At 41.6% G+C, this 26,922-nt stretch overlaps 1 protein-coding gene across 4 annotated transcripts in view; it reads right to left on the reverse strand.

Moving 5' to 3' along the window:
- Positions 1-26,922, reverse strand: part of PDE4A (phosphodiesterase 4A) — a 369,944-nt gene that overhangs the window by 4,703 nt on the left and 338,319 nt on the right. For all 4 annotated transcript variants that reach the window (XM_073587575.1, XM_073587577.1, XM_073587579.1 and 1 more), the window contains 8 exons: positions 20,274-20,367; positions 9,958-10,136; positions 8,433-8,531; positions 6,785-6,949; positions 3,945-4,044; positions 2,159-2,313; positions 1,750-1,872; positions 1,366-1,548 (listed from right to left, as the gene is read on the reverse strand). In XM_073587575.1, the coding sequence (XP_073443676.1) occupies positions 1,366-1,548; positions 1,750-1,872; positions 2,159-2,313; positions 3,945-4,044; positions 6,785-6,949; positions 8,433-8,531; positions 9,958-10,136; positions 20,274-20,367 (1,098 nt within the window). The remainder of the gene's footprint in view (positions 1-1,365; positions 1,549-1,749; positions 1,873-2,158; positions 2,314-3,944; positions 4,045-6,784; positions 6,950-8,432; positions 8,532-9,957; positions 10,137-20,273; positions 20,368-26,922) is intronic.

Genomic DNA, 26,922 nt, shown 5'->3' on the forward strand with positions numbered 1-26,922 from the left:
CTTCCACATGTTTGGTGTGTCTCCCAGGTGGCTTGTTGCAAACTTTAAACAACAGTTTTTATGGATATCTGTGAGAAATGGCTTTCTTCTTGCCACTCTTCTATAAAGGCCAGATTTGTGCAGTGTACGACTGATTGTTGTCCTATGGACAGACTGTCCCACCTCAGCTGTAGATCTCTGCAGTTCATCCAGAGTGATCATGGGCCTCTTGGCTGCATCTCTGATCCGTCTTCTCCTTGTTTGAGATGAAAGTTTAGAGGGATGGCCGGGTCTTGGTAGATTTGCAGTGGTATGATACTCCTTCCATTTCAATATGATTGTTTGCCCAGTGCTCCTTGGGATGTTTAAAGTTTTGGAAATCATTTTGTATTGAAATCCGGCTTTAAACTTCTCCACAACAGTATCACAGACCTGCCTGTAGTGTTCCTTGGTCTTTATGATGCTCTCTGTGCTTCAAACAGAACCCGGAGACTATCACAGAGCAGGTGCATTTATACGGAGACTTGACTACACACAGGTGGATTATATTTATCATCATTAGTCATTTAGGACAACACTGGATCATTCAGAGATCCACAATGAACTTCTGGAGTGAGTTTGCTGCACTGAAAGTAAAGGGTCCGAATAATATTGCACGTCCCACTTTTCAGTTTTTGAATTTCCAAAAAAATTTAAAATAACCAATAAATTTCTTTCAACTTCACAATTGTGTCCCACTTGTTGTTGATTCTTCACCAAAAATTTACATTTGGTATCTTTATGTTTGAAGCATGATATGTGGGGAAAAGGTTGAAAAGTTCCAGGGGACCGAATACTTTCGCAAGGCACTGTATATGGTGGGGAGGTACACAAAGTGTGACCAGCCCCTACAAATTGTACTTACACTTCACAATGGTAAAATGGTGGCATATGAGTAATCCTATAGATATACCAAAAATATCACGTATCTATCCATCTGTCCATCCATAGCATAATTATCGATCTATAGCATATCTATCCATCTTATAGCTATGTAGTTCTCATACTGCATCTAGCTATTCACTCATCTATTGCATAACCATCCATAAACCTACCTCTCCTTTCATCTACTCACCCTCCCATCCATCGGCCCTTCCACTCACTCATTCATCCTCATACCCCTCCTTCCATCCAATAATACCTTCATCGATCCACCTCCCTCTCCATCCAGCCATCCATCCATCCAACCATGTACCCCTCCATCCACCCATCCAACTACCGTCACATGCATCCAACCCTCCCCTACCCCTCCATCCACCCAACTACCGTCACATGCATCCAACCCTCCATCCACCTACCCCGCCATCCATCCATGTACCCATTAACCCTTCCATCCCATCTGCTCACCTGTGATTTTTCCACAGAGGCCGTGTGCTTGTCACACATGGGGCTGATCTCCATGCCTCTCTCTCGCTCTTTGTCTCCTTGTCTGAAAAACTCCTCCAAGATGCGGTCCGTCCACTGACGATACAGCTCGAGTGGTTTGGTCGGGTTGCTGAGGTCAGCACAATGCACCATGTTGCGGAGAACCTGCAACAAGGAAAGAAGTAAAGGACAAATCTATTTAGAGTAATATCTGCAGGCTAAGAACCAGTGGTGGCAGCTATCGTGGTGCCTCCTGGTGCTGTCATGGTTGACTGCTTGCATGGGATGTTCATCCTTCCATCACTGAGTGTCAAGTAAAATGCATAAGACCTACAACCCACCCATTATCTCAGGACTGGTACTCGCCTGTATCCGATCTGTGTAGTTATCCAGCAGTAAGACACCAGAACTGGTCACCTTTTTCGTCTCCACCATTGTTTTCAGGTCCGCTAACAAGCTCATGTGTTTGGACATATCTGTAGCAAGGACCTGGGGAGTTAAGACAAAAGAAAATCTCACACACGTCACAGAATAGAACAAGGGAAGCAATAGGGAGAAAACAAAGTGTTGCTGCAAAGAAGCCACTCGCATCTCAACCATCCGGTCCCACCAATAATCCAGAAACTAGAGAGGACAGGAGTGAGGGCGGGTGACTATAATAACCACTTGCTTCTATATTGTCGTGCTATTTTTTTCTTCTGGCTTTATAGTGACCCACAGACCCCAGTGCTATGTATGAAGTCAGCAGCACCACAAACATGTGAAGGTTTATTACCATGTCAATCACCATCTTCCTCATCATCTGACGTTGACGTTTCGTCAAGTTCTGGAAAACGTCACAGTTTTCTTCCTGAAGGAGCTTAAATCCCACGGCCAGATGATGATTCTCCAGCACGGACTCGTCATTGTACATCAACGCCAGCTCTGAATCTAAGTGTCAGAAAAAGAGGAACGTTCAAAGCGTGGGACTCCGAAGGGACCCACAAGTCATCACACAAAGTTTTCTGTAAGGTATAGGGATAGGCGAAGATTTATTATGGGACCTACGACACTTCTGGCAAAGGCAGTGCCCAAATTTCGAAAATTAGGAAGGGGAAAGGGAAATTTGTGCTCACATGTCTCTGAGGAAGAACCTGGTGTAAGGTTCGAAACGCGTCAGGCGTGGGGGGTCTGTTTTCCCCTTTATGGTTTTATCATGAAATTATGTGAATAAAACTTATCGTGGATTTTATTAAGTCTCCAGTGCCGGATCTTCCTTCTCTCTTCATGAGTGCCCAAATTTCCCTTGTGTCCAATGACTTTGACTGCTGATCAGGCTTCCTGTGATCGGAGACTATTGATCTTTCCACAGTAATATCTGCCCATTATCAAAGTCTCAAACAGCACATGAAATGGTAACGACTATGTATTCCGGGGTTAGAGGATTTCTCTATCAGGCCATTCAATAAACCCTTCTTCAGGTCACCTAAATTTTCCCACTCATTTCATGGCAGGAATAACCTCCCCTCCCTCCTGCAGAAGGCCAGTTAAGAGATTGTGTGTTTCGATATTGGTTTAGTCCCCTTCGTCAGGCCAATCAACGGATTACAAATCTTCAAATAGGGTAACCACCCCCCACCCCCGTCGTCAGGCGTACAATAGACAACGCATTTTGGGGTAAGATTAACCATGGAGCGGGTTATGCTTTGCACGGTCAGACTAACCCCCGTTATCGGGCCATATAGTGGACTACGCTTTATAGGGGTAGGATTCACCCGATTCCCCTTCATTAGGCTACACAACGGATTACACATATCTGGATGGTAATAGCCCCCTATGTACAGTGTTAAAATGGATGGCGCATTTCGGGGTAAAGTCATATGATGGAATAGCATTTACTCCCCTTAATTAGACCCTACAATGGGCTACACATTTTAGGATCATACTAATCCCTCCTGTTATCCGGTCATACAACGGACTATGCTTTTTAGGGGTAGGATTCATCCCCTCTCCCTTCGGTAAGGCCATACAATTAATTACGCATTTTGGGGTAGAATTAATTATTCATTATGGCCATACAACTGATAATGTATTTTGGGGTAAGATGAACACACGCCATGAGGCCGTACAATGGACAACAGATTTTGGGGCAAAATTAATTCTCTTCAATGGGCCACTCATCAGACTATACATTTCAAAGCAGGGTTAACCCATTCATCAGTTCATACCATGACCTAATGAAGGGGTTAATTCTTCCCCTGGAATGCTCAGTCAGGTAACCCTTTCTGTACCACCCCATGGTGCACCGTCTATGGCCGAGGTTCCTCGGTACTCTCTGCGCAGTGGCGGTGCAGCAGCACATCGCAGCCTGCATGCTCCATATGGTGCGTGATACCGCACTGCACTCATTTCTCTAATCCTACAACTCCTGCTATTACACATACGGCGGAGCGCGGACGCTGCCCCGGTATAACAGGACAGATGTTCGGCGTTGTGCGAGCGCCCCGGAGCCATTTGTGCTGCGGATTTTTATTTTCATTCACACACAGGACATAAGCTCTTTATCTGCTGAATCCACTTACTTGTATTAATAAGAAACTGATTGGAAACTCCAGGGTGGTCGACGTCATGAATGGCAGCTGCAAACAACGCCGCTAAAATCTCCAGATCTGTAAACACCGCCTGGCGGGGGGACACAGAGGGGGTTACTGCACATGTGCGGCTTACACTGTGTCATGTATGACAGGATCAGGAGGTGCGGAGGGAGACTAGCAAGTGTGTCCGATCAGGCTCAGAATGGAGAGGTCTGTAATTTGTATCGTAGGTTCACTTCAACTGTGAGAGACACAATCTAAAAATTAATTCATTACCTGTATTAATTGCACCTGACTGAACTTGTTACCTGTATAAAAGACACCTGTCCACGCACAATCACACTCCAACCTCTCCACCACGGCCAAGACCAAAGAGCTAAGGAAATCAGGGACAAACACACAGACCTGCACAAGGCTCGAATGTGCTTCAGGACTACCGGCAAGCAGCTTGGGAAAACGGCAACAACTATTTGGGCAATTATTAGAAAATGGAAGAAACACAAGATGACTATCGTCCTTCCTCAGTCTCCATGCAAGATCTCACCTTGTTGGGTAAGGAAGACTGAGAAAGGTCAGGAATTAGCCCAAAACTACACGAGAGGACCTGGTCAATGACCTGAAGAGAGCGGACACCACAACATCTCAAACATTACTGTTAGTAACACACTACAAAGTTATGGATTAAAATCCTGCAGGGCACAGAAGGTTCCCCTGCTCACACAGCACATGGCCAGACCCGTTTGAAGTTCACCAGTAACCATCTGGATGATCCAGAGGAGGCATGGGAAGAAGTCATATGGTCAGAGGAGAACAAAATAGAACTTTTGGTATCAGCTCCACTTGCAGAGTTTGGAGGAAGAAGAAGGATGAGTACAACTCCAAGAACACCGTCCCTACCATGAAGCATGGTGGGGGACAGTCATACTTTGGTGCTTTTCTGAAAAAGGGACAAGACGACTTCACCGTATTGAAGGGAGGATGAATGGGGTCATGTATCGCAAGATTTTGGCCAACAACCTCCTTCCCTCAGTAAGAGCATTGAAGATGGGTCGTGGCTGGGTCTTCCAGCATGACAATGACCCGAAACACACAGCCAGGGCAACTAAGGAGTGGCTCCGTAAGAAGCATTTCAAGGTCCTGGAGTGGCCTAGCCATTCACCAGACCTGAACACAATAGAAAATCTTTGGAGGGAGCTGAAACTCAATGTTACCCAGTGTCAGCCCCGAAACCTGAAAGATCTGGAGAAGATCTGTATGGAGGAGGGGGCCAAAATCCCTGCTGCAGTGTGTGCAAACCTGGTCAAGAATTACAGGAAACATCTGACCTCTGTACAACGTGGGTTGCATATAATTCCTTTTCCTTACCCCAAATCCCATGGATGCTACCATAAAACCCATTAATGTTGCATTAAAAATAAGTAGTAATAATAACTACCCTAGCGGGTTAGAACATATCATCTGACAATACAGGCAGCATTATTTATGTGTTGCTGTTATAGATCGCCAAATAGAGAAAGAACTGAATCCAGATGGTTCACGTCCCCACTCACTACAAAAGCCTAAAAGGGACCCTAGACCATGTGTGCAGTGATTATTTACAGGTGTGTATCCGCCCTGGGGTCTGTGTGTGGTTTGTATGTGTGTGTAGTGCTCCCTGACAGGTGTGAACGTGTTTATACATATGTGTGTGCGAGGTTTCAATGTACAGGATGTACCGCCGTTTCTCTGGTTTTGTGGTGTCATGCATCTTCGTGTTATGCTTTGAGCCCTGAGTGCGGTGAAATTGCAAAAAAAAAAAAAAAAAAAGTGCGATTCCACAAATGTCTCTCCATAAGAGACTTGAAGCCATAGTCTTCTGATCGCACAAGCAATCAGAAGACCATGGCTTCAAGTCTCCTATGGGGAGACATTTGTGGAATTGCACTTTTTTCACCGCACTTGGAACAGAATTGTAATGTATACGTAAAAATCGCAGGTTACTCTGATGGTCCGTACGGCATCCGCTGATGTTTGGGGCTATGGCTGATAGATCTGAAATCACATGAAACATAGAGACGGCCTCGCTCAGGAGTCACGTCCTCCATGATGGACACATGCAGACGTCTTATATCCCGAGCTGCGACTCTCTAGCTTCGCGGGTGATACATTATTAACCACCACTCTGAATGGGCTGAGGGCTGTGATACCGCAGATGTCTGCTCGGCGGACCTGGTAGAGGGATGCGACCACGTAATCAGGTGCGGGCTTGTGTTACTTGTGACGTCCATGTTGCCATCTCCATCTGTTTACATTGTACATTATTAATATTTTCACAGGGCTCGGGAGGACAGACGGTAACTCCATCACAGACCTGATACTGCTACGTTAGGTCACTGCAAACTTTCTTGTTGGAGATACAACTCTATAGCGATGAAGTGCCAAAAGAAAAACAAAAACCGATCCAAAAAGGAAACTGGCTTGGTTACCCACAGCAACCAATCACAGAGCAGCTTTCATTTAAAAAACTTGGCTAGTAAAATGAAAGCTGCGCTGTGATTGGTTGCTTATGGGTAACCAGGATCGTTTTCCTCCACTTTTGATAAATCTGTCCAAAATGTTTTTTTTTTTTTTTTTTTTTTTTTTTAGAAAATCCATTTTTCATAGGACGTCCGGCCATTGGAGATGATCAATTAGTGTTGCCCAGCGAACGGGCCGGCATCTTGGGCGCCTCTGATGCCTACAAGCCACAGAAGTGAAGACCGACTGCCACAAAGGACACAGCGGAAATCAAACAGATCATATCGAAGACAGACAAAACGAAGGTGCGAAATTCCCATAACGGCTCTTACGTCTAATGCTGGAGTGGAGAGAAGCACGTGGGTGGACTGCGTGACGTCGGCGGCGTGCAAGCTGTTGTGGTACGCCACGTCCGCATGGTAGTGATCTTCTAAGGTCATCATGTAAGTGATTAGTGTGTCTACGGGGATCTTAAAGGTCTTGCACAACTCTCGTTCCTGTGGGAAAAGAAAAATTGCAGAAAAAGGATTATCCCGATTTTTGTCTCAGATTACAATTAAATCTGAGAAATATGTTCAGCTCTCAGGAGCTTAGCTGTGACACCCTCCACCCCTTGCTGGTGCATGGCTGTTAGACAACTGGCTGCAGTAGGAGCCTCTGCCCTATCACCTTTCAGGTGCGGCTTTATATACTTTGCTCCTGCTGGTATCTCCTGTTGGCGATAGTCTCATTTGGATATCCAGCCATACTACTGTAGTTTAAGCCAGTCAGTGAAAGTCCAGCTAGGGTTCACCTTTTTGCGGTGTATGTTCTTTACCCTGCACCTATCTTCTGTTTCTTTTAGGAAGTAGGTAGCATATTCTCTAACAGTACGTACTTAATCCTTCATTTTGTGGTGCGTTTTACTCACTGTTTATTTGAGCACACTTTTCCCTTCTCTATGGAATTTACACTCTGCTCTGCCCTCCGCTTCTTTATGAGGTACTTAATACGATCGACGGCCTTTCAGGCAGCATAGGTCAGAGTTGCCATCATCTAGTCTGTGGTTAAGGTTATCTCGGTTCACGCAGGAACTAATAGAGACTGCGGGGTCAGGATCTCTATGCTGTGCATGTGCATTAACCAGCAGGGTCAGTTGTAGTTTTTAGGGTGTTACCTATTTACCTGAGTGAGATGATTCACTATCATAACAGGCACAAAATGTCCCCTTGGCTAAGAGGCCAAGGCTTCTGTCGGCCACCTACTGAAGATGGAACTATTGGGCAGGAGGTTTAACCCCCCTAGGTATAGTGTAATTTACAAAGAGCAATGTAACACAACGCTACTCACTAGGGGAGGGCAAAGAATGGCAGTCCTTCAATTGCTGGAGAGATAAAACAGAAACATGCCTGAAGTAAGGCTAGTTTCACATTTGCGCTTTTGAGCGCAGCGACGGCCTGCGCACGGCCGCCGCTAAGCCCCGCCCCCTGCCGCGCCTCCGCCGGTAGCTCCGCCTACCGGCGCATGACGCTGCATGCGTCCTGCGTCCCCTATCTTTATCACTGGGGGCGCAGGTCGTGCGCAGTATGCGTTTGGCGGCGCATGCGTCCTTTTCACGGTGCGCCGACCAGCGCCAAACGCAACCTGCTGCAGTTTGGTTGCCCTCGGCGCACCGTGAAAAGGACGCATGCGCCGCCAAATGCATACTGCGCACAGCCTGCGTCCCCAGTGATAAAAATAGGGGACGCAGGACGCATGCAGCGTCATGCGCCGGTAGGCGGAGCTACCGGTGGAGGCGCGGCAGGGGCGGGGCTTAGCGGCGGCCGTGCGCAGGCCGTCGCTGCGCTCAAAAGCGCAAATGTGAAACTAGCCTAAGTCCTTCTTTTCCAGATGATAGATATATTGGCCATCACAAACGATTAAAGGTGGTCATGGTGCCATGCCGATTTGTACATGGTAGCCGCCATGTCTGCCCAGAATAATACATCACATGCAACTCACCTGGAATATCGTGTACATGATACAGCTCAGCGGACGGTTATTGGAATATTCTGCCACTCGGAAGATATTAAGGCCCCACTTGTTTAAATTATCCAATTCCTGGAAAGCGAGCAAAAGGCAATGAAATGTAAAATGCTGCAAGATAAGGATAATACAAAGCATTAAGTGTGAAAAAATGTGGAATTTACTGACACCACGCTGGTAAGACGTCATCTATAAGGCGAGGGCTACACAGTGACACGTAACGAGCGACACTAAAATCGCACTGTTGCACCAAATCATTTCCTGTGGTGTCGCAAACGTTTCCAAATGTGTTGAATTTTTCCGACTCAGTTGTCAGAAACATGCGACTGCGACTTGCGTGCGACTGCGACTTGCGTGCGACTTATCTGCGATTTGGACATTTTTTTCCCCAACAAATTCACAGCTCTAAAATAGTCATGCGACAGCGAGTTGCAAACAAGTTACACAGACAGTTTTTGGTCGGGCAACTTGTCTGAGGACACGTTTCGCCGTGTAACCCCAGCCTAAGCCTTCACATACAGAATATTTACATGAGTTAGAGGGGCTGGTAAACTTAGGTTGTACACCCCTGCCTGACAGTTAATATGAATAGGACTTGAGAGGAAGTTTACTTTGAGCAATCCTATATTGTTTTGAGAAGGATCCTTGAAATAAGCCGATTACAAGGTGCCTTGCTGCTAGGACCCTTGTAATCAGCTTGCTCAGCAGCGATCAGCAGGCTCCGCACCTAACTGCAGGCTCTGCACCGAACAGCAGGCTACGCACCTAACTGCAAACTGCAGGCTCTGCACCGAACAGCAGGCTCCGCACCTAACTGCAAACTGCAGGCTCAGCACCGAACTGCAGGCTCAGCACCGAACGCCAGGCTCAGCACCGAACGCCAGGCTCTGCACCGAACGCCAGGCTCTGCACCGAACGCCAGGCTCTGCACCGAACGCCAGGCTCTGCACCGAACGCCAGGCTCTGCACCGAACGCCAGGCTCTGCACCGAACGCCAGGCTCTGCACCGAACGCCAGGCTCTGCACCGAACACCAGGCTCTGCACCGAACACCAGGCTCTGCACCGAACACCAGGCTAAGCTGTAAGTGTGTAAATCTTCCATAGCACCACCATTGGAGAAGTGAAGAATTACACTTTCCATTGACATCAATTAAGCTGTACAGACACTTAGGTCCTACAGAGACGCTCTTTGTTGTCACGTAACTTTGGCTAATAAACAAGGGTCAAGAATCAGGGATGTTGCTTTATTCCCTCCTAATGGTAAGAGGTTAGTTTAATAAAAACAGTTTTCAGTTGTCACCTATTAAAAAAAAAGTTTTGGGAAAAATCTAAGCACCCTCAAAAGATAGAAGAATTTGGATGAGCATGTGCCAAAATAACGAGCCCCGAAATGGTGGTCTACGGAATAGAATAGCGCACCAAACTCCTAAATTCTTGTATCTAGGACTCTAATGACAAATCTTTACCATTAAATTGAGCAATTAAACCAAACGCATTTACCTTTTCGAGAGGTTCCTCTTGGTCGGTCTTCACTCCAAAACGAGGTATTGTAGAGTTGGTCAGGCTGGAGCTGTGTGTGAGCTTCTTGACGCCACTGATTTGGCACATGGTCTGCTGTTTCTTCTTCTTGTCTCGTTCCTTCTGTGTTGGGGAAGGGATCTCCACTTCATTCTGTTTGTCTGGACGACACAAGTGCGGAAAATAAATCCTCACGCCCCCATTACAGATGGTGAATAAACCGTATTATTTCGTATCTACCAGTTCTGCACCCTACTGAGACTGTTCTGCACCCTACTGAGACTTTTTCCTCTTGGAAGATTTTGCAGCCATTTTCTACTGCAGATAAGCCGAACCTCATGAGGAGGGTTGGTAAGGACAGGAGCAAGTGAAGTAAACCTAATTCCATTGATCCTTTGGAGGGTCTGGTCTCTGAGGTGCACTTTTTCGGAGTGTGTGAAGACACTGGGGCAGGGAGCTCTGCATTTAAAGGGCACCAGGGACGGCAGTCTAGGTTTCCTCATCTTACGGGATAGGAGGTGAAAACGTGCGGTTTACTAGTCCAGAACACCTCACTGTGGTCAGATCAGGTATCTTATGGGAAGTGATTGCGCCATTTATGTGGCAGAAATGACACATCTGTGCGGCTATCCTTACCCTGGGGATTACTGGTATAACTTAATGCAACTTCTCCTATACCCCTCCCCCCTTTAAGGGAATACGCAGCAGTAAAGAAGTATAGAATTTCACTGCAACAACCAGAAGTACACAGCGTAGAAAGCACAGAACCATTTAATCTTGCAGCTAAAAGAAAGTAAAGCGGACTTCTCAAAAAAAAAAAAAATTATATATATATACATTCACACACACATATACACACATACATATACACATATTTTATGTTATTTGGGGGGGGGGGTGGCTGGTGTAAGGAGATAATAAAGAAGTATGTGAATTATCTCTCCTCCAAAAGGAAGAAAACTAGCTATTTAGTGTCACCTATAATAATAAAAATTATTTATTTACTTTTTTTTCTGGGAAAAACAGATGACTAAAAAAAATGCTGATGGCCGTATTAAGAGTAATTTTAATTTCATAAATCAATAGTACACGATAAAAAAAGAAGACACCTTTTAACATATCTTATCAGAGAAATCAGCTACTTTCTTTTCCTGGACGGAGCTTTCACTCTCAAATTTATGAGTAAGATACTGTATTCAGTGTCTCCAGATTTTCCCAATACTGACATAGATGACAGTTTGTGCTCATAAGATTCTATGGAGGAGGGAGGAACTAGAGGCAGACAACCAGAGGATGGAGGAGCTGGAGGCCGACAAAGCCAGAGGAGGGAGGAGCTGGAGGCTGACACAGCCAGACGAAGAGGAGCTGGAGGCTGACACAGCCAGAGGAGGGAGGAGCTGGAGGCTGACACAGCCAGAGGAGGGAGGAGCTGGAGGCTGACACAGCCAGAGGAGGGAGGAGCTGGAGGCCGACACAGCCAGAGGAGGGAGGAGCTGGAGGCTGACACAGCCAGAGGAGGGAGGAGCTAGAGACCGACACAGCCAGAGGAGGGAGGAGCTGGAGGCTCACACAGCTAGAGGAGGGAGGAGCTAGAGGCCGACACAGACATTCTATAGCAAGCTCTCCTAAACCGAGAGTTACAGTTCTCCATAGAATGTTATAAGAACCAAATTGTCAACTCCTACCTCAGTATTGGGAAAGTCTGTATTCACTGAAGGCACATTTTACCCATGACTTGAGAATTTTAGGAGTGAAAGATCAGTTCAGGAGGAAAAAAATTGGATTTCTCCAAGAACAATTGATTTATGGTAAAATAATTAAGACGATTGTTACTCATTAAAGGCAAATCTGAGGCGTTATAGTGGGAATGGGGTCCTTACTAACATCTTATTACTAGAACAATATAAGTTTAGGGGTCTGGCATCAAGTTGGCAGCTACCCCAATGGAAGTCAAGATGGCTTTTACAGAAACAGGTTTGTAAAATGTATGAACTCATCTTATCATCTATGTCTCTCAGGGAATGGTGGGAATTGTAGTTTTCAACCACTGGTTTCAGAGTTATCATGAGGCACCGATGCTACACAGATGTCCCATTTCATCAGTATTCCGCCCTGCAGGACAGCACACGTCTCTCCCCCTTTTCCCACAGCAGGCACTTTTTAAAGGCAAACTAAATATACTAGGACCAGCAGACATAAATAATCGTCATCGCGCATTCGCATCAGTCCCACGTCAATGGTTTATTAATACATGATGGGATTACTGACTTTCTATTTGCATGGGAAGCATGAATCACTAAATCTTATGACACCTCCCCCACCGCCCTTTTTTTATATCCTGTTTAAGGGAAGCCTCCTGACTGTTGCGCTGTAAAAACACCTACAGCGGGTTCGGAAAGTCTTCAGACCCCTTCACATTTTTCATTCTTTGTTTCATTGCAGCCATTTGGTAAATTCAAATAAGTTCATTTTTTTTCTCATTAATTTTCACTCTGCTCCCCATCTTGATGGGAAAAAATGAAATGTAGAAATTTTTGCAAATTTATTAAAAAAAAAAAACAAAAAACTGAAATATCACATGTTCATAAGTATTCAGACCCGATGCTCAGTATTGAGTAAAAGCAGCTTTTGAGCTAGTACAGCCATGAGTCTTCTTGGGAATGATACAAGTTTTTCACACCTGGATTTGGGGATCCTCTGCCATTCTTCCTTGCAGATCCTCTCCAGTTCCGTCAGGTTGGATGGTGAACGTTGGTGGACAGCCATTTTAAGGTCTCTCCATGAGATGCTCAATTGGGTTTAGGTCAGGGCTCTGGCTGGGCCAGTCAAGAATGGTCACAGAGTTGTTCTGAAGCCACTCCTTTGTTATTTTAGCTGTGTGCTTAGGGTCATTGTCTTGTTGGAAGGTGAACCTTCGGCCAAGTTTGAGGTCCAGAGCACTCTGGAAGAGATTTTCATCCAGGATATCTCTGTACTTGGCTGCATTCATGTTTCCTTCAATTGCAACCAGTTGTCCTGTCTTTGCAGCTGAAAAACACCTACATAGCATGATGCTGCCACCACCATGTTTCACTGTTGGGATTGTATTGGGCAGGTGATGAGCAGTGCCTGGTTTTCTCCACACATACTGCCTAGAATTATCATCAAAAAGTTCCATCTTCGTCTCATCAGACCAGAGAATCTTATTTCTCACAGTCTGGGAGTCCTTCATGTGTTTTTTAGCAAACTCTATGCCGGCTTTCACATGTCTGGCACTGAGGAGAGGCTTCCGTCAGGCCACTTTGCCATAAAGGCCCGACTGGTGGAGGGCTGCAGTGATAGTTGACTTTGTGGAACTTTCTCCCATCTCCCTACTGCATCTGTGGAGCTCAGCCACAGTGATCTTGGGGTTCTTCTTTACCTCTCTCACCAAGGCTCTCCTCCCATGATTGCTCAGTTTGGTTGGACAGCCAGGTCTAGGAAGACTTCTGGTGGTCCCAAACTTCTTCCATTTAAGGATTATGGAGGCCACTGTCTTCTTAGGAACCCTGAGTACTGCAGAAATTCTTTTGTAATCTTGGCCAGATCTGTGCCTTGCCACAATTCTATCTCTGAGCTCCTTGGCCAGATCCTTTGACCTCATGATTCTCAATCTCATTTGGTCTGACATGCGCTGTGAGCTGTGAGCTCTTATATAGATAGGTGTGCGCCTTTACAAATCAAGTCCTATCAGTTTAATTAAACACAGTTGGACTCCAATGAAGGAGTAGGACCATCTCAAGAAGAACCATAAGGAAATGGACAGCATGTGACTTAAATATGAGTGTCTGAGCAAAGGGTCTGAATACTTATGACCATGTGATATTTCAGTTTTTCCTTTTTAATAAATTTGCAAAAATTTCTACATTTGTTTTTTTTCAGTCAAGATGGGGTGCAGTGTGTACATTAATGAGAAACTTTTTTTGAATTTACCAAATGGCTGCAATGAAACAAGGAGTGGAAAAATTTAAAGGGGTCTGAATACTTTCAGGACCCTTAGTATATACAGTGGATATGGAAACGGGGAAAATGTGAGGGGGTGTAACCAAGGACAGGGACTGCAAGAGACAAATGAAGTGTTGATCAATACAAGGAGTAATGCCCCATCAGTTTAGATAGCCGTCGGCCAATCATACGGCAAACAGTTCTCTTCCCCGACTCCACCATACCAAGGATCCCTTGGCTCAGCCAAGCACCTCTGCATTCTTGATGACAGAAAAACTCAGGCTGTGTGCCCACATAGCGATTTTGAAGAGTTTTTGCCACGATTTTCGGCATGAAAAAGCTGCGAAAACGTTTAAAAATCGTGTACAGAACGCCCCCCATGCATTCCTATGGCATTCCGCACATGCTGTGCTAATGCTGCGCTTTTTTCCACGGCAGAATTGCATCGTGGAAAAAAATCGCAGCATGCTCATTCTTTTGTGCGGAATCGCAAAGAATTGCCGCGATTCCGCACCCATAGGAATGCATGAGAATCGCTTACTTCCCGCATGTGGCTATGCCCACCATGCGGGAAGCGTCTCATGTGCGGTTGGTACCCACGGTGTGGAGAGGAGACTGTCCTCCAGGCCCTGGGTATCTTACCCCTGTAAAAAAAAGAATAAAAAATAAAAAATCGGTGTATATTTACCTTCCGACGTCCCGCGCTGCATTCCCAGCCTCAGCGTTCCCAGTAATGCCTTGCGGCAAGGTCCTGTGATGACGTAGTCTCGTGAGATCGCTATAGTAACGCGAGACCAACGTCATCACTGGTCTCGCAAGGCATCGCTGGGAACGGGAGCGTCGCCGAGACTGCGCGGGACGTCGGAAGGTAAATATACCCCGATTTTTTATTTTTTTATCATTTTTAACATTCTATCTTTTACTATTGATGCCGCATAGGCGGCCTCAATAGTAAAAATCCGGTCACACTTGTCAAACACTATGTTTGACGAGTGTGACCAACCTGTCAATCACTTTCCAAGCGATGCTTCAAATCGCTTGGAAAGTGCTTGAATATCGCACGCGAAAATCGCGATCATAATCGCGGTAAAATCGCGCGGAAAAAAACGTGCGATTTCTGGGAAGGAATCCGGTTTTTAGTGTCCGGAAAAAAACGCTACGTGAGCACATAGCCTAAAGACTCCCCTGTCCCCTGCTCTAGACTCCCGTGTTCTCTGCTCTCTAGTCAGTTATCTCCATCGCTCTCCAAACTTCTGTGACCCCTGTTCTCCAAGCTCCTCTGTTCTAGACTCCTCTTTCCCCTGCTCCAAATTCCTCTGTCCCCTGTTTTAGACTCCTTTAAGACCTGGAGAATTAGTGGATATCTCCCACACTGCTGATTATTGAAGATGTCAATTCACAAAAAATTATTATAAACTTGTGCTCCAGACGCCCCTGCCCCTTTTCTCCAGACGCCTGTGTCCCCTGCTCTCCAGATGCCCTTGCCCCCTTTTCCAGACTCCCGTGTCCTCTGCTCTCCAGATGCCCCTGTCCCCTGCTCTTCAGATGACCATCCTCCCTTGTTCTTCAGATGCTCCTGTCCCCTACTCTCCAGACGCCCCTCCCACTGTTCTCCAGACACCTTTGTCCCCTGCTACAGCAGCCCATCTCCGGGAGAACAAAAGGATTGGCCACTAAAAATTTCAATAGTCCAGATCCTTATTTCCCCTTACATCATCTATCAGTCCCCATATACTGTACATTAGACTGTCAGCCGGTCCCACGGATACCAGAGGATTCGGCCAAATTTACTCTGGCGCGTAAAATGGCCTTAAAAATGAATTAAGTTGGCCAACACTTGCCCCAATGAATGTCCTTCTCAGGATGCAGTTGCATCCCTTGCAAATATAAGAATATATATGAACCAGAAGGCAGCCTTACATCTAACCAGTGAAGTGGCTGCAGTATACGAGTGGTAAGACAAGGCAGTGCTTTCAGGCAGTTGGTGCTAGGATTTCCTGCTCCGAGAGAGAAAAAAAGAGCTGCAGGGTTTGAGCATAAAATACGGAATAAAAGTGTGAAATATGCCAATTTTTGGCCGGAGAGCTTCCCCATTAATAATTATTTCAAGGATAATGAAACAAATGAGTATCAAAAAAAATAAGTGCCTCCTATAGATGTTCAGAATAGATGGACTTTTTTATGTAGGTTGAAAAATGATTACTAATGTTATTTGTCAATTTAAACAAATAATCTATACTTCTACAGTTACCTGCCTGGATACTACAGTGAACAGAAAAATATTCATATATGCAATATGAAAAAATATTACTACTATTTATTTTATGTATTACTAATATTACTTGTAGTTCTTCAAAACTTTTTTTTTTTTTTGTCACTTATTTAAAATATATATATTTTTTATACTTCATTTTCACATCAATACATTTTTGCCCATATATTGTATAATTATCCTTATTGCACCTGCTATGTATCAACAACAATTTTTTTAATTATTTTGAATGTAAATGGTATGTTACATGGGATTTTTTTTTTTTTACACTTTGGCGTTTTTGATACTTTTTGTGGCTTGCTCTGTCATGTCGTTCATCTACTAATTCCCACTGTACTATAACATCTTACGTCTCACTTTTGAACTCATTTTATGCCTAATCCTTTGAGTAAAAAAAGTTTTTCCAAGTGGAAACAACTTCAGAAAACTTTTATCTCAGGATTTTTGAGGAGTTTTTGTGGTTGAGAAGAGTTTAAGAAAGAGATTTTGTTTTCCTTGTAGCATTTTTTCGTAAACTTTTGATTAAAAAGTACCTCGTCTGGAGAATTTTCTTAAAAAAGCTGATGAACGGCAAAATGAATTTCCTATAGAAAGGAATAGAAAGAGTCTTCCCAAGTGTTAACTATTTAAAAAGAAAACACGGAGAGGATCTACTCCAAAAAAAACTCCTGAAAAACACAATGAGAGCATCACCTAAGAGCCCTACGTTTCTGTAAAGGCTTTCTCCAAAATTTTGGGGCGCGTCTCTGCAAAATTTTGCCCATTCCGCCAAAAGATAATTTGTAATCTTGGAGGCATTCTGACTCGGGATTGGCCACAGCCAATCAATCTCCAAAGTGTTGGATGAGGTTCCTCTATACCAAACCCATCACACCATGTCTTCATTGCATAATGTGTATAAAAGCCGCAGACCAATATACCTTCTCCATGACATTTTACATTGGGTATCCTGGTAGGTAGAGTTCTCCGGGCAAGAAGAATTTACCAAGAGTTTTTTAAACCATTTTCAAGACGGATTTTAGAGCTGTTCCACTCCAAGAAACTCCTCAAGAAAACTCGGTGTGAACATAGCCTAAAGGTCCAATTTACATGGGACGATAATCAGTAAATGAACATGCAAAAGAACGCATATTCCTGACCACCGAGCCAAGTATTCATACTTACCGACCACCTGACAGGTAGAGTTCTCCGGGCAGGAACAATTTTCCAAGGGTTTTTGAAACCATTTTCAAGACGGATTTTGGAGCAGTTCCACTCCAAGAAACTCCTCAAGAAAACTCGGTGTGAACATAGCCTAAAGGTCCAATTTACATGGGACGATAATCTGTAAATGAACATGCAAAAGAACGCATATTCCTGACCACCGAGCCAAGTATTCATACTTACCGACCACCTGACAGGTAGAGTTCTCCGGGCAGGAACAATTTTCCAAGGGTTTTTGAAACCATTTTCAAGACGGATTTTGGAGCAGTTCCACTCCAAGAAACTCCTCAAGAAAACTCGGTGTGAACATAGCCTAAAGGTCCAGTTTACATGGAACAATAATCAGCAAATGAACGTGCAAAAGATCGTTCCTGACTACAGGCTCAAGTAACCATGCCACAGACCACCTGACAAAAGAACCAACCATTTCTGTTTGCTGTTTGGCATGAAAATCATCAATATCAGCAACACATTTCCCTGTGTAACCAAGAGGGTGCTGCCGAAAATATGCTCCAGTATGGGGATGCATTATGGACTCTTCTGTCCTCATACCGATTTTGTGGCCTGTTTGAGAGGAACCCTGATCGCCTTGTCTATATCAGACTGTGCTAATTGGCCTTTGGTTAAGAGAGTCTAAATAGGATTTTTAATATTAGAGTCTCTAGTAGCCAGAAATGTCTCATTGGCAGACTATGTGGTTCCTTTTTTTCATCCATGATTCTCACTCTGCAGCTCTTCTGGCTCTGATCAGCTCCTTTGCATCAGCAGAAGCTCTCCTAGAAGTCAGTGCACGGAGAGCCGATCTCCATTAGAGAAAAAAACAGGACGATAAAAAACTACGGGCAACTAAAGAAGAGCGTCAGGTAGCTGTCACATATCCAGATGAATATGGACCTTTAGATAACTGTGGTGCTGAAAGTGAAGTGGGACAACTGCCCCTTGACCCAAAAGAGGACAACTAAGGTCATTCCCACTATATATATACAGTTGTGCTCAAAAGTTTACATACCCCAGCAGAAATTTTGTTTTCTTGGTCTTTTTTCAGAGATTATGAATGATAACACCAAAACTTTTTCTCCACTCATGGTTAGTGGTTGGGTGAAGCAATTTATTGTCATACTACTGTGTTTTCTCTTTTTAAATCATAATGACAACCCAAAACATCCAAATCACCCTGATCTAAAGATAACATACCCTGGTGATTTTGGACTGAAAACATGCACAGAAGTTTACACAAATGGGTTTGACTGGCTACTAAAGGTAACATCCTCACCTGTGACCTATTTTCTTGTAATCAGTGTGTGTGCATAAAAGCTGAGCGAGTTTCTAAGATTCAGACAGACTCTTGCATCTTTCATCCAGCCACTGACGTTTCTGCATTGTGAGTCATGGGGAAAGCAAAAGAATTGCCAATGAATCTATGGGAAAAGGTAGTTGAACTGTATAAAACAGGAAAGGGATACACAAACATATCCAAGGAATTGATAATGCCAGTTAGCAGCGTTCAAACTGTGATTAGCAAATGGAAAACCATGGGCTCCGTAAAAACAAAACCACAATCAGGTAGACCAAGAAAAATTTTGTCCAAAACTGCCAGGAACATTGTTCGGGATGCAAAAAAAAAACCCCCACAAATAACATCAGTTGAAATACTGGACTGTCTAAAAACTAGCAGTGTGGCTGTTTCAAGATGCACAATAAGGGGACACTTGAAGAAAAATGAGCTGCATGGTCGAGTCGCCAGAAGAAAGCCTTTACTGTGCAAATGCCACAAAGTATCTTGCCTGCAATATGCAAAACAGACCAGAGATAAGCCTCAAATCTTCTGGAACAAGGTAATTTGAAGTGATGAGACAGAAACTTAACTTTTTGGCCACAACCATAAATGTTACATTTGGACACGCGCTTATGATGAAAGGAACACCATTCCTATTGTAAAGCACGGAGGTGGATCGCTGATGTTTTAGGGATGTGTGAACTACAAAGACACAAGAAACTTGGTCAAAGTTGAAGGAAAGATGAATGCAGCACGTTATCAGCAAATACTGGAGGCAAATTTGCAATCATCAGCCCGGAAGCTGCGCATGGGTCGTACGTGGACGTTTCAACATGGCAACGATCCAAAACACAAGGACAAATCGACCTGTCATTGGCTACAGCAGAACAAAGTGAAGGTTCTGGAGTGGCCATCTCAGTTGTCTGACCTCAATATCATTGAGCCACTCTGGGGAGATCTCAAACGTGCAGTTCGTGCTAGACAGCCAAGGAATTTACAGGAACTGGAGGCTTTTTGCCAAGAAGAGTGGGCAGTTTTACCATCTGAGAAAATAAAGAACCTCATCCACAACTACCACAAAAGACTGCAAGCTGTCATTGATGTTAGAGGGGGCAATATACGGTATTAAGAAATAGGGTATGTGAACTTTTGATCAGGGTCATTTGGATATTTTGTGTTGTCATTATGATTTAAAAAGAGTAGAACAGTAGTTTGACAATAAATGGCTTCACCCAACCACTAATCATGAGTGAAGAAAAAGTTTTGGTGTTATTTTTTATTATGTACACCCCTTTTCACATGTAAAGTGCCATGGAATAAATGGCGCTATAATAAAAATCATTCATATTCTCTGAGAAAAATACAAGAAAGCAAAAATTCTGCCAAAGTATGTAAACTTTTGAGCACAACTGTATATGGCATGGTATCCAAAATGTGCAGAAATATTCAGATCTGGTATCTCAATAACAGGATTTAGGTTGGGGGATCGGCACCCACAGGAGATACACAACCACCCGCCACATAACCGCAGCTCATCACAAGGAGGCCACGCGCAAATACAGACAAGACGGATGTGTTACTCACCGAGAAAGGTGTTGGAAATATATTCTGAGACCTGGTTCCCGGAACGGCTCATCTCAGACAAGTGGGTCAGCTCACGGTTCAACATTCTCTTGAACTGAGAGAAAAAGAAAAAACAAATTAGGATGAAAGAAATTTAAAAAATTAACTTAAAAAAAAAAAACAACACGCGCGACATTCACAGACGCACGGCGGACACCTCAGAAATACAGCAGACTCTATGACATACAGAATTCATTACTTCATCGCGGTGTTTACAGATTATGAGGGATCCATTGTACCTATGGACCCCGCCCAAAACAAAAATCCATAACAAAAGTGCAATGTGAACAATGAAAACACATACAAGTAATAGAATGGCCGCATTTAGCACACGCTATAAACCTGCCATTATATAAAGGGCACCTCACCGCCCGGGATTCCCACCTTGATGTATCCCCAGGACACAGACAGCAGGTAGTTGATGTCCGGCATGGTGGAGGCTGTGTCGTGGCGGAGTCGTGATCACTTTATTTCCTCTGTTTCTCCTCTTCTTATTAGTGAAGCATCATCTGGTCCAATTCACTCACACCGGCAATTATGGCGGCGGCAGCACATGGTCCTCTCATCAGAAAGCCCACCTCTCCGTCACGCATGTCTAAAGACCCTTGACTGTCTTTTCTCCCTGGCCGTGCTGTTAGACTGCCTCTCTCCTCATAGACCCTGTCTCCTTGTGGAGACCCCCATCTCTGATCATTCCCACTCTCTTTTTAGTCCTCACTGCCCCACCTCCGTGCCTTCCCTCTTGTATGGAGAGACCTCTGTTGCTTTTCTTGTACTCAGCTCCCCTATCTCGTCCTCCTCACATACTTGGCTGTGTAGGTTTCCCCCCAGCCTTAAATTTCTCCTTCTGAATTTCTGCCTTCCTTCCCCATCGTGTAGAAATATATCTTCTTAGAAGATATTGAGATTTCTTGTCTTCTAGTCCAGCAAAAGCTGCAGTCTCAATTTATCCGTGAAGCACCTCTTTCTTCCTCCCCGCAGTCCTCCTTTTTATTCCCCGCAGTCCTCCTTTTTCCCACGCAGTCTTTGGCTCAAGTATCTTGGAGGAAGGTTGTATTTTTCCAGCTCCCTTCAGGTCTCGAATCCTTGCTGACTTATTTGAGGTCCATTCATCCCAAATAAACAGAAAACAATCCTTCATCCTCCTACAATGAAAGCTCCCTCTGCCTGACAAGTGTTCTTGTTTTCCCACTCCCTCCTCCATCCGCCCCCTCAGGAGTAGTATCCGGTCTTCTTCGCCCGTCTCCAATAACATCCACAAGTGTCTCAATACTAATCTACATGTAATACTAGCCATAATATATCTATATACACTAATAATCACACCGCACTGTATAATGATATATCTATATACACTAATAATCACACCGCACTGTATAATGATATATCTATATACACTGATAATAATCACACCACACTGTATAATGATATATCTATATACACTGATAATAATCACACCGCACTGTATAATGATATATCTATATACACTGATAATAATCACACCGCACTGTATAATGATATATCTATATATACTGATAATAATCACACCGCACTGTATAATGATATATCTATATATACTGATAATAATCACACCGCACTGTATAATGATATATCTATATATACTGATAATAATCACACCGCACTGTATAATGATATATCTATATATACTGATAATAATCACACCGCACTGTATAATGATATATCTATATATACTGATAATAATCACACCACTCTGTATAATGATATATCTATATATACTGATAATAATCACACCGCACTGTATAATGATATATCTATATATACTGATAATAATCACACCGCACTGTATAATGATATATCTATATACACTGATAATAATCACACCGCACTGTATAATGATATATCTATATACACTGATAATAATCACACCGCACTGTATAATGATATATCTATATACACTGATAATAATCACACCGCACTGTATAATGATATATCTATATATACTGATAATAATCACACCGCACTGTATAATGATATATCTATATACACTAATAATCACACCGCACTGTATAATGATATATCTATATACACTGATAATAATCACACCGCACTGTATAATGATATATCTATATATACTGATAATAATCACACCGCACTGTATAATGATATATCTATATACACTGATAATAATCACACCGCACTGTATAATGATATATCTATCTATACTGATAATAATCACACCGCTCTGTATAATGATATATCTATATATACTGATAATAATCACACCGCACTGTATAATGATATATCTATATACACTGATAATAATCACACCGCACTGTATAATGATATATCTATCTATACTGATAATAATCACACCGCTCTGTATAATGATATATCTATATATACTGATAATAATCACACCGCACTGTATAATGATATATCTATATACACTGATAATAATCACACCGCACTGTATAATGATATATCTATATACACTGATAATAATCACACCGCACTGTATAATGATATATCTATATATACTGATAATAATCACACCGCACTGTATAATGATATATCTATATACACTGATAATAATCACACCGCACTGTATAATGATATATCTATCTATACTGATAATAATCACACCGCTCTGTATAATGATATATCTATATATACTGATAATAATCACACCGCACTGTATAATGATATATCTATATACACTGATAATAATCACACCGCACTGTATAATGATATATCTATATATACTGATAATCACACCGCACTGTATAATGATATATCTATATACACTGATAATAATCACACCGCACTGTATAATGATATATCTATATATACTGATAATAATCACACCGCACTGTATAATGATATATCTATATATACTGCTAATAATCACACCGCACTGTATAATGATATATCTATATATACTGATAATAATCACACTGCACTGTATAATGATATATCTATATATACTGATAATAATCACACCGCACTGTATAATGATATATCTATATACACTGATAATAATCACACCGCACTGTATAATGATATATCTATATACACTGATAATAATCACACCGCACTGTATAATGATATATCTATATATACTGATAATAATCACACCGCACTGTATAATGATATATCTATATATACTGATAATAATCACACCGCACTGTATAATGATATATCTATATATACTGATAATAATCACACCGCACTGTATAGTGATATATCTATATATACTGATAATAATCACACCGCTCTGTATAATGATATATCTATATATACTGATAATAATCACACCGCACTGTATAATGATATATCTATATATACTGATAATAATCACACCGCACTGTATAGTGATATATCTATATATACTGATAATAATCACACCGCTCTGTATAATGATATATCTATATATACTGATAATAATCACACCGCACTGTATAATGATATATCTATATATACTGATAATAATCACTCCGCACTGTATAATGATATATCTATATATATACTGATAATAATCACACCGCGCTGTATAATGATATATCTATATATACTGATAATAATCACACCGCACTGTATAATGATATATCTATATGTACTGATAATAATCACACCGCACTGTATAATGATATATCTATATATACTGATAATAATCACACCACACTGTATAATGATATATCTATATATACTGATAATAATCACACCGCACTGTATAATGATATATCTATATACACTGATAATAATCACACCGCACTGTATAATGATATATCTATATACACTGATAATAATCACACCGCACTGTATAATGATATATCTATATATACTGATAATAATCACACCGCACTGTATAATGATATATCTATATATACTGATAATAATCACACCGCACTGTATAATGATATATCTATATATACTGATAATAATCACACCGCACTGTATAGTGATATATCTATATATACTGATAATAATCACACCGCTCTGTATAATGATATATCTATATATACTGATAATAATCACACCGCACTGTATAATGATATATCTATATATACTGATAATAATCACACCGCACTGTATAGTGATATATCTATATATACTGATAATAATCACACCGCTCTGTATAATGATATATCTATATATACTGATAATAATCACACCGCACTGTATAATGATATATCTATATACACTGATAATAATCACACCGCACTGTATAATATATCTATATACACTGATAATAATCACACCGCACTGTATAATGATATATCTATATATACTGATGATAATCACACCGCACTGTATAATGATATATCTATATACACTGATAATAATCACACCGCACTGTATAATGATATATCTATATGTACTGATAATAATCACACCGCACTGTATAATGATATATCTATATATACTGATAATAATCACACCGCTCTGTATAATGATATATCTATATATACTGCTAATAATCACACCGCACTGTATAATGATATATCTATATATACTGATAATAATCACACTGCACTGTATAATGATATATCTATATGTACTGATAATAATCACACCGCACTGTATAATGATATATCTATATATACTGATAATAATCACACTGCACTGTATAATGATATATCTATATACACTGATAATAATCACACCGCACTGTATAATGATATATCTATATACTGATAATAATCACACCGCACTGTATAATGATATATCTATATGTACTGATAATAATCACACCGCACTGTATAATGATATATCTATATATACTGATAATAATCACACTGCACTGTATAATGATATATCTATATACACTGATAATAATCACACCGCACTGTATAATGATATATCTATATACTGATAATAATCACACCGCACTGTATAATGATATATCTATATACACTGATAATAATCACACCGCACTGTATAATGATATATCTATATATACTGATAATAATCACACCGCACTGTATAATGATATATCTATATACACTGATAATAATCACACCGCACTGTATAATGATATATCTATATATACTGATAATAATCATACCACACTGTATAATGATATATCTATATATACTGCTAATAATCACACCGCACTGTATAATGATATATCTATATATACTGATAATAATCACACTGCACTGTATAATGATATATCTATATATACTGATAATAATCACACCGCACTGTATAATGATATATCTATATACACTGATAATAATCACACCGCACTGTATAATGATATATCTATATATATACTGATAATAATCACACCGCGCTGTATAATGATATATCTATATATACTGATAATAATCACACCGCACTGTATAATGATATATCTATATATACTGATAATAATCACACCGCACTGTATAATGATATATCTATATATACTGATAATAATCACACTGCACTGTATAATGATATATCTATATATACTGATAATAATCACACCGCACTGTATAATGATATATCTATATATACTGATAATAATCACACCGCACTGTATAATGATATATCTATATATACTGATAATAATCACACCGCACTGTATAATGATATATCTATATACACTGATAATAATCACACCGCACTGTATAATGATATATCTATATATACTGATAATAATCACACCGCACTGTATAATGATATATCTATATATACTGATAATAATCACACCGCACTGTATAATGATATATCTATATACAGTATACTGATAATAATCACACCGCACTGTATAATGATATATCTATATACACTGATAATAATCACACCGCACTGTATAATGATATATCTATATATACTGATAATAATCACACCGCACTGTATAATGATATATCTATATACACTGATAATAATCACACCGCACTGTATAATGATATATCTATATATATACTGATAATAATCACACCGCGCTGTATAATGATATATCTATGCAATGGCCAGACTGTCCGACCTTAAAAAAGTCAACTACAAGAGACCAAAAGAAAAACAGATCAATGGATGGTTTGACAGAGAATGTAAAGCCGTACGGAAGACCCTGAGAACAGCCTCAAACAAGAAACACAGAGACCCCAACCACCCGGGTCTGAGGGAAGCCTATGAAACCATACAAAGGCAGTACAAAACCATCCTCAGGAGGAAGAAGCAGAGTTACATCTCCACCAAACTTAACCAACTCCAAGACGCCCTCCAAGACAACTCCTTCTGGGAACTAGGGAACCACATGGGCACAAAAGACAAGAAAAACAACATCCATATCCAAAATGGCAACATCTGGCTCCAGTACTTCAGAGACCTCTATAAAGACATTCCAAAGGAAGAACTAAGCCAAGAACAGGAAAACATAATGGCAAAACTAAAAACAATGGAGGAAAAAGTAAAAAATTTCCAAAACCCCGTGGATGCACCTATTACATTACAGGAAGTAGCAGAGAGAATCTCTTCCATAAGATGTAGAAAAGCCGGTGGCCTGGACGGAATCCTACCAGAAATGCTGAAGTACAGCCCACCAGAAATACAGGCCGCAATGGTTAAACTCTTCAATATTGTGCTAAGTGCCGGCTACTTCCCTCCTACCTGGAATCAAGGCCTCATCACACCCATCCAC

Source organism: Dendrobates tinctorius, unplaced genomic scaffold, assembly GCF_039654945.1.
Source record: "Dendrobates tinctorius isolate UK_male_01 unplaced genomic scaffold, ASM3965494v1 ptg000099l, whole genome shotgun sequence".
In the NCBI taxonomy this organism is placed as follows: Eukaryota; Metazoa; Chordata; class Amphibia; order Anura; family Dendrobatidae; genus Dendrobates; species Dendrobates tinctorius.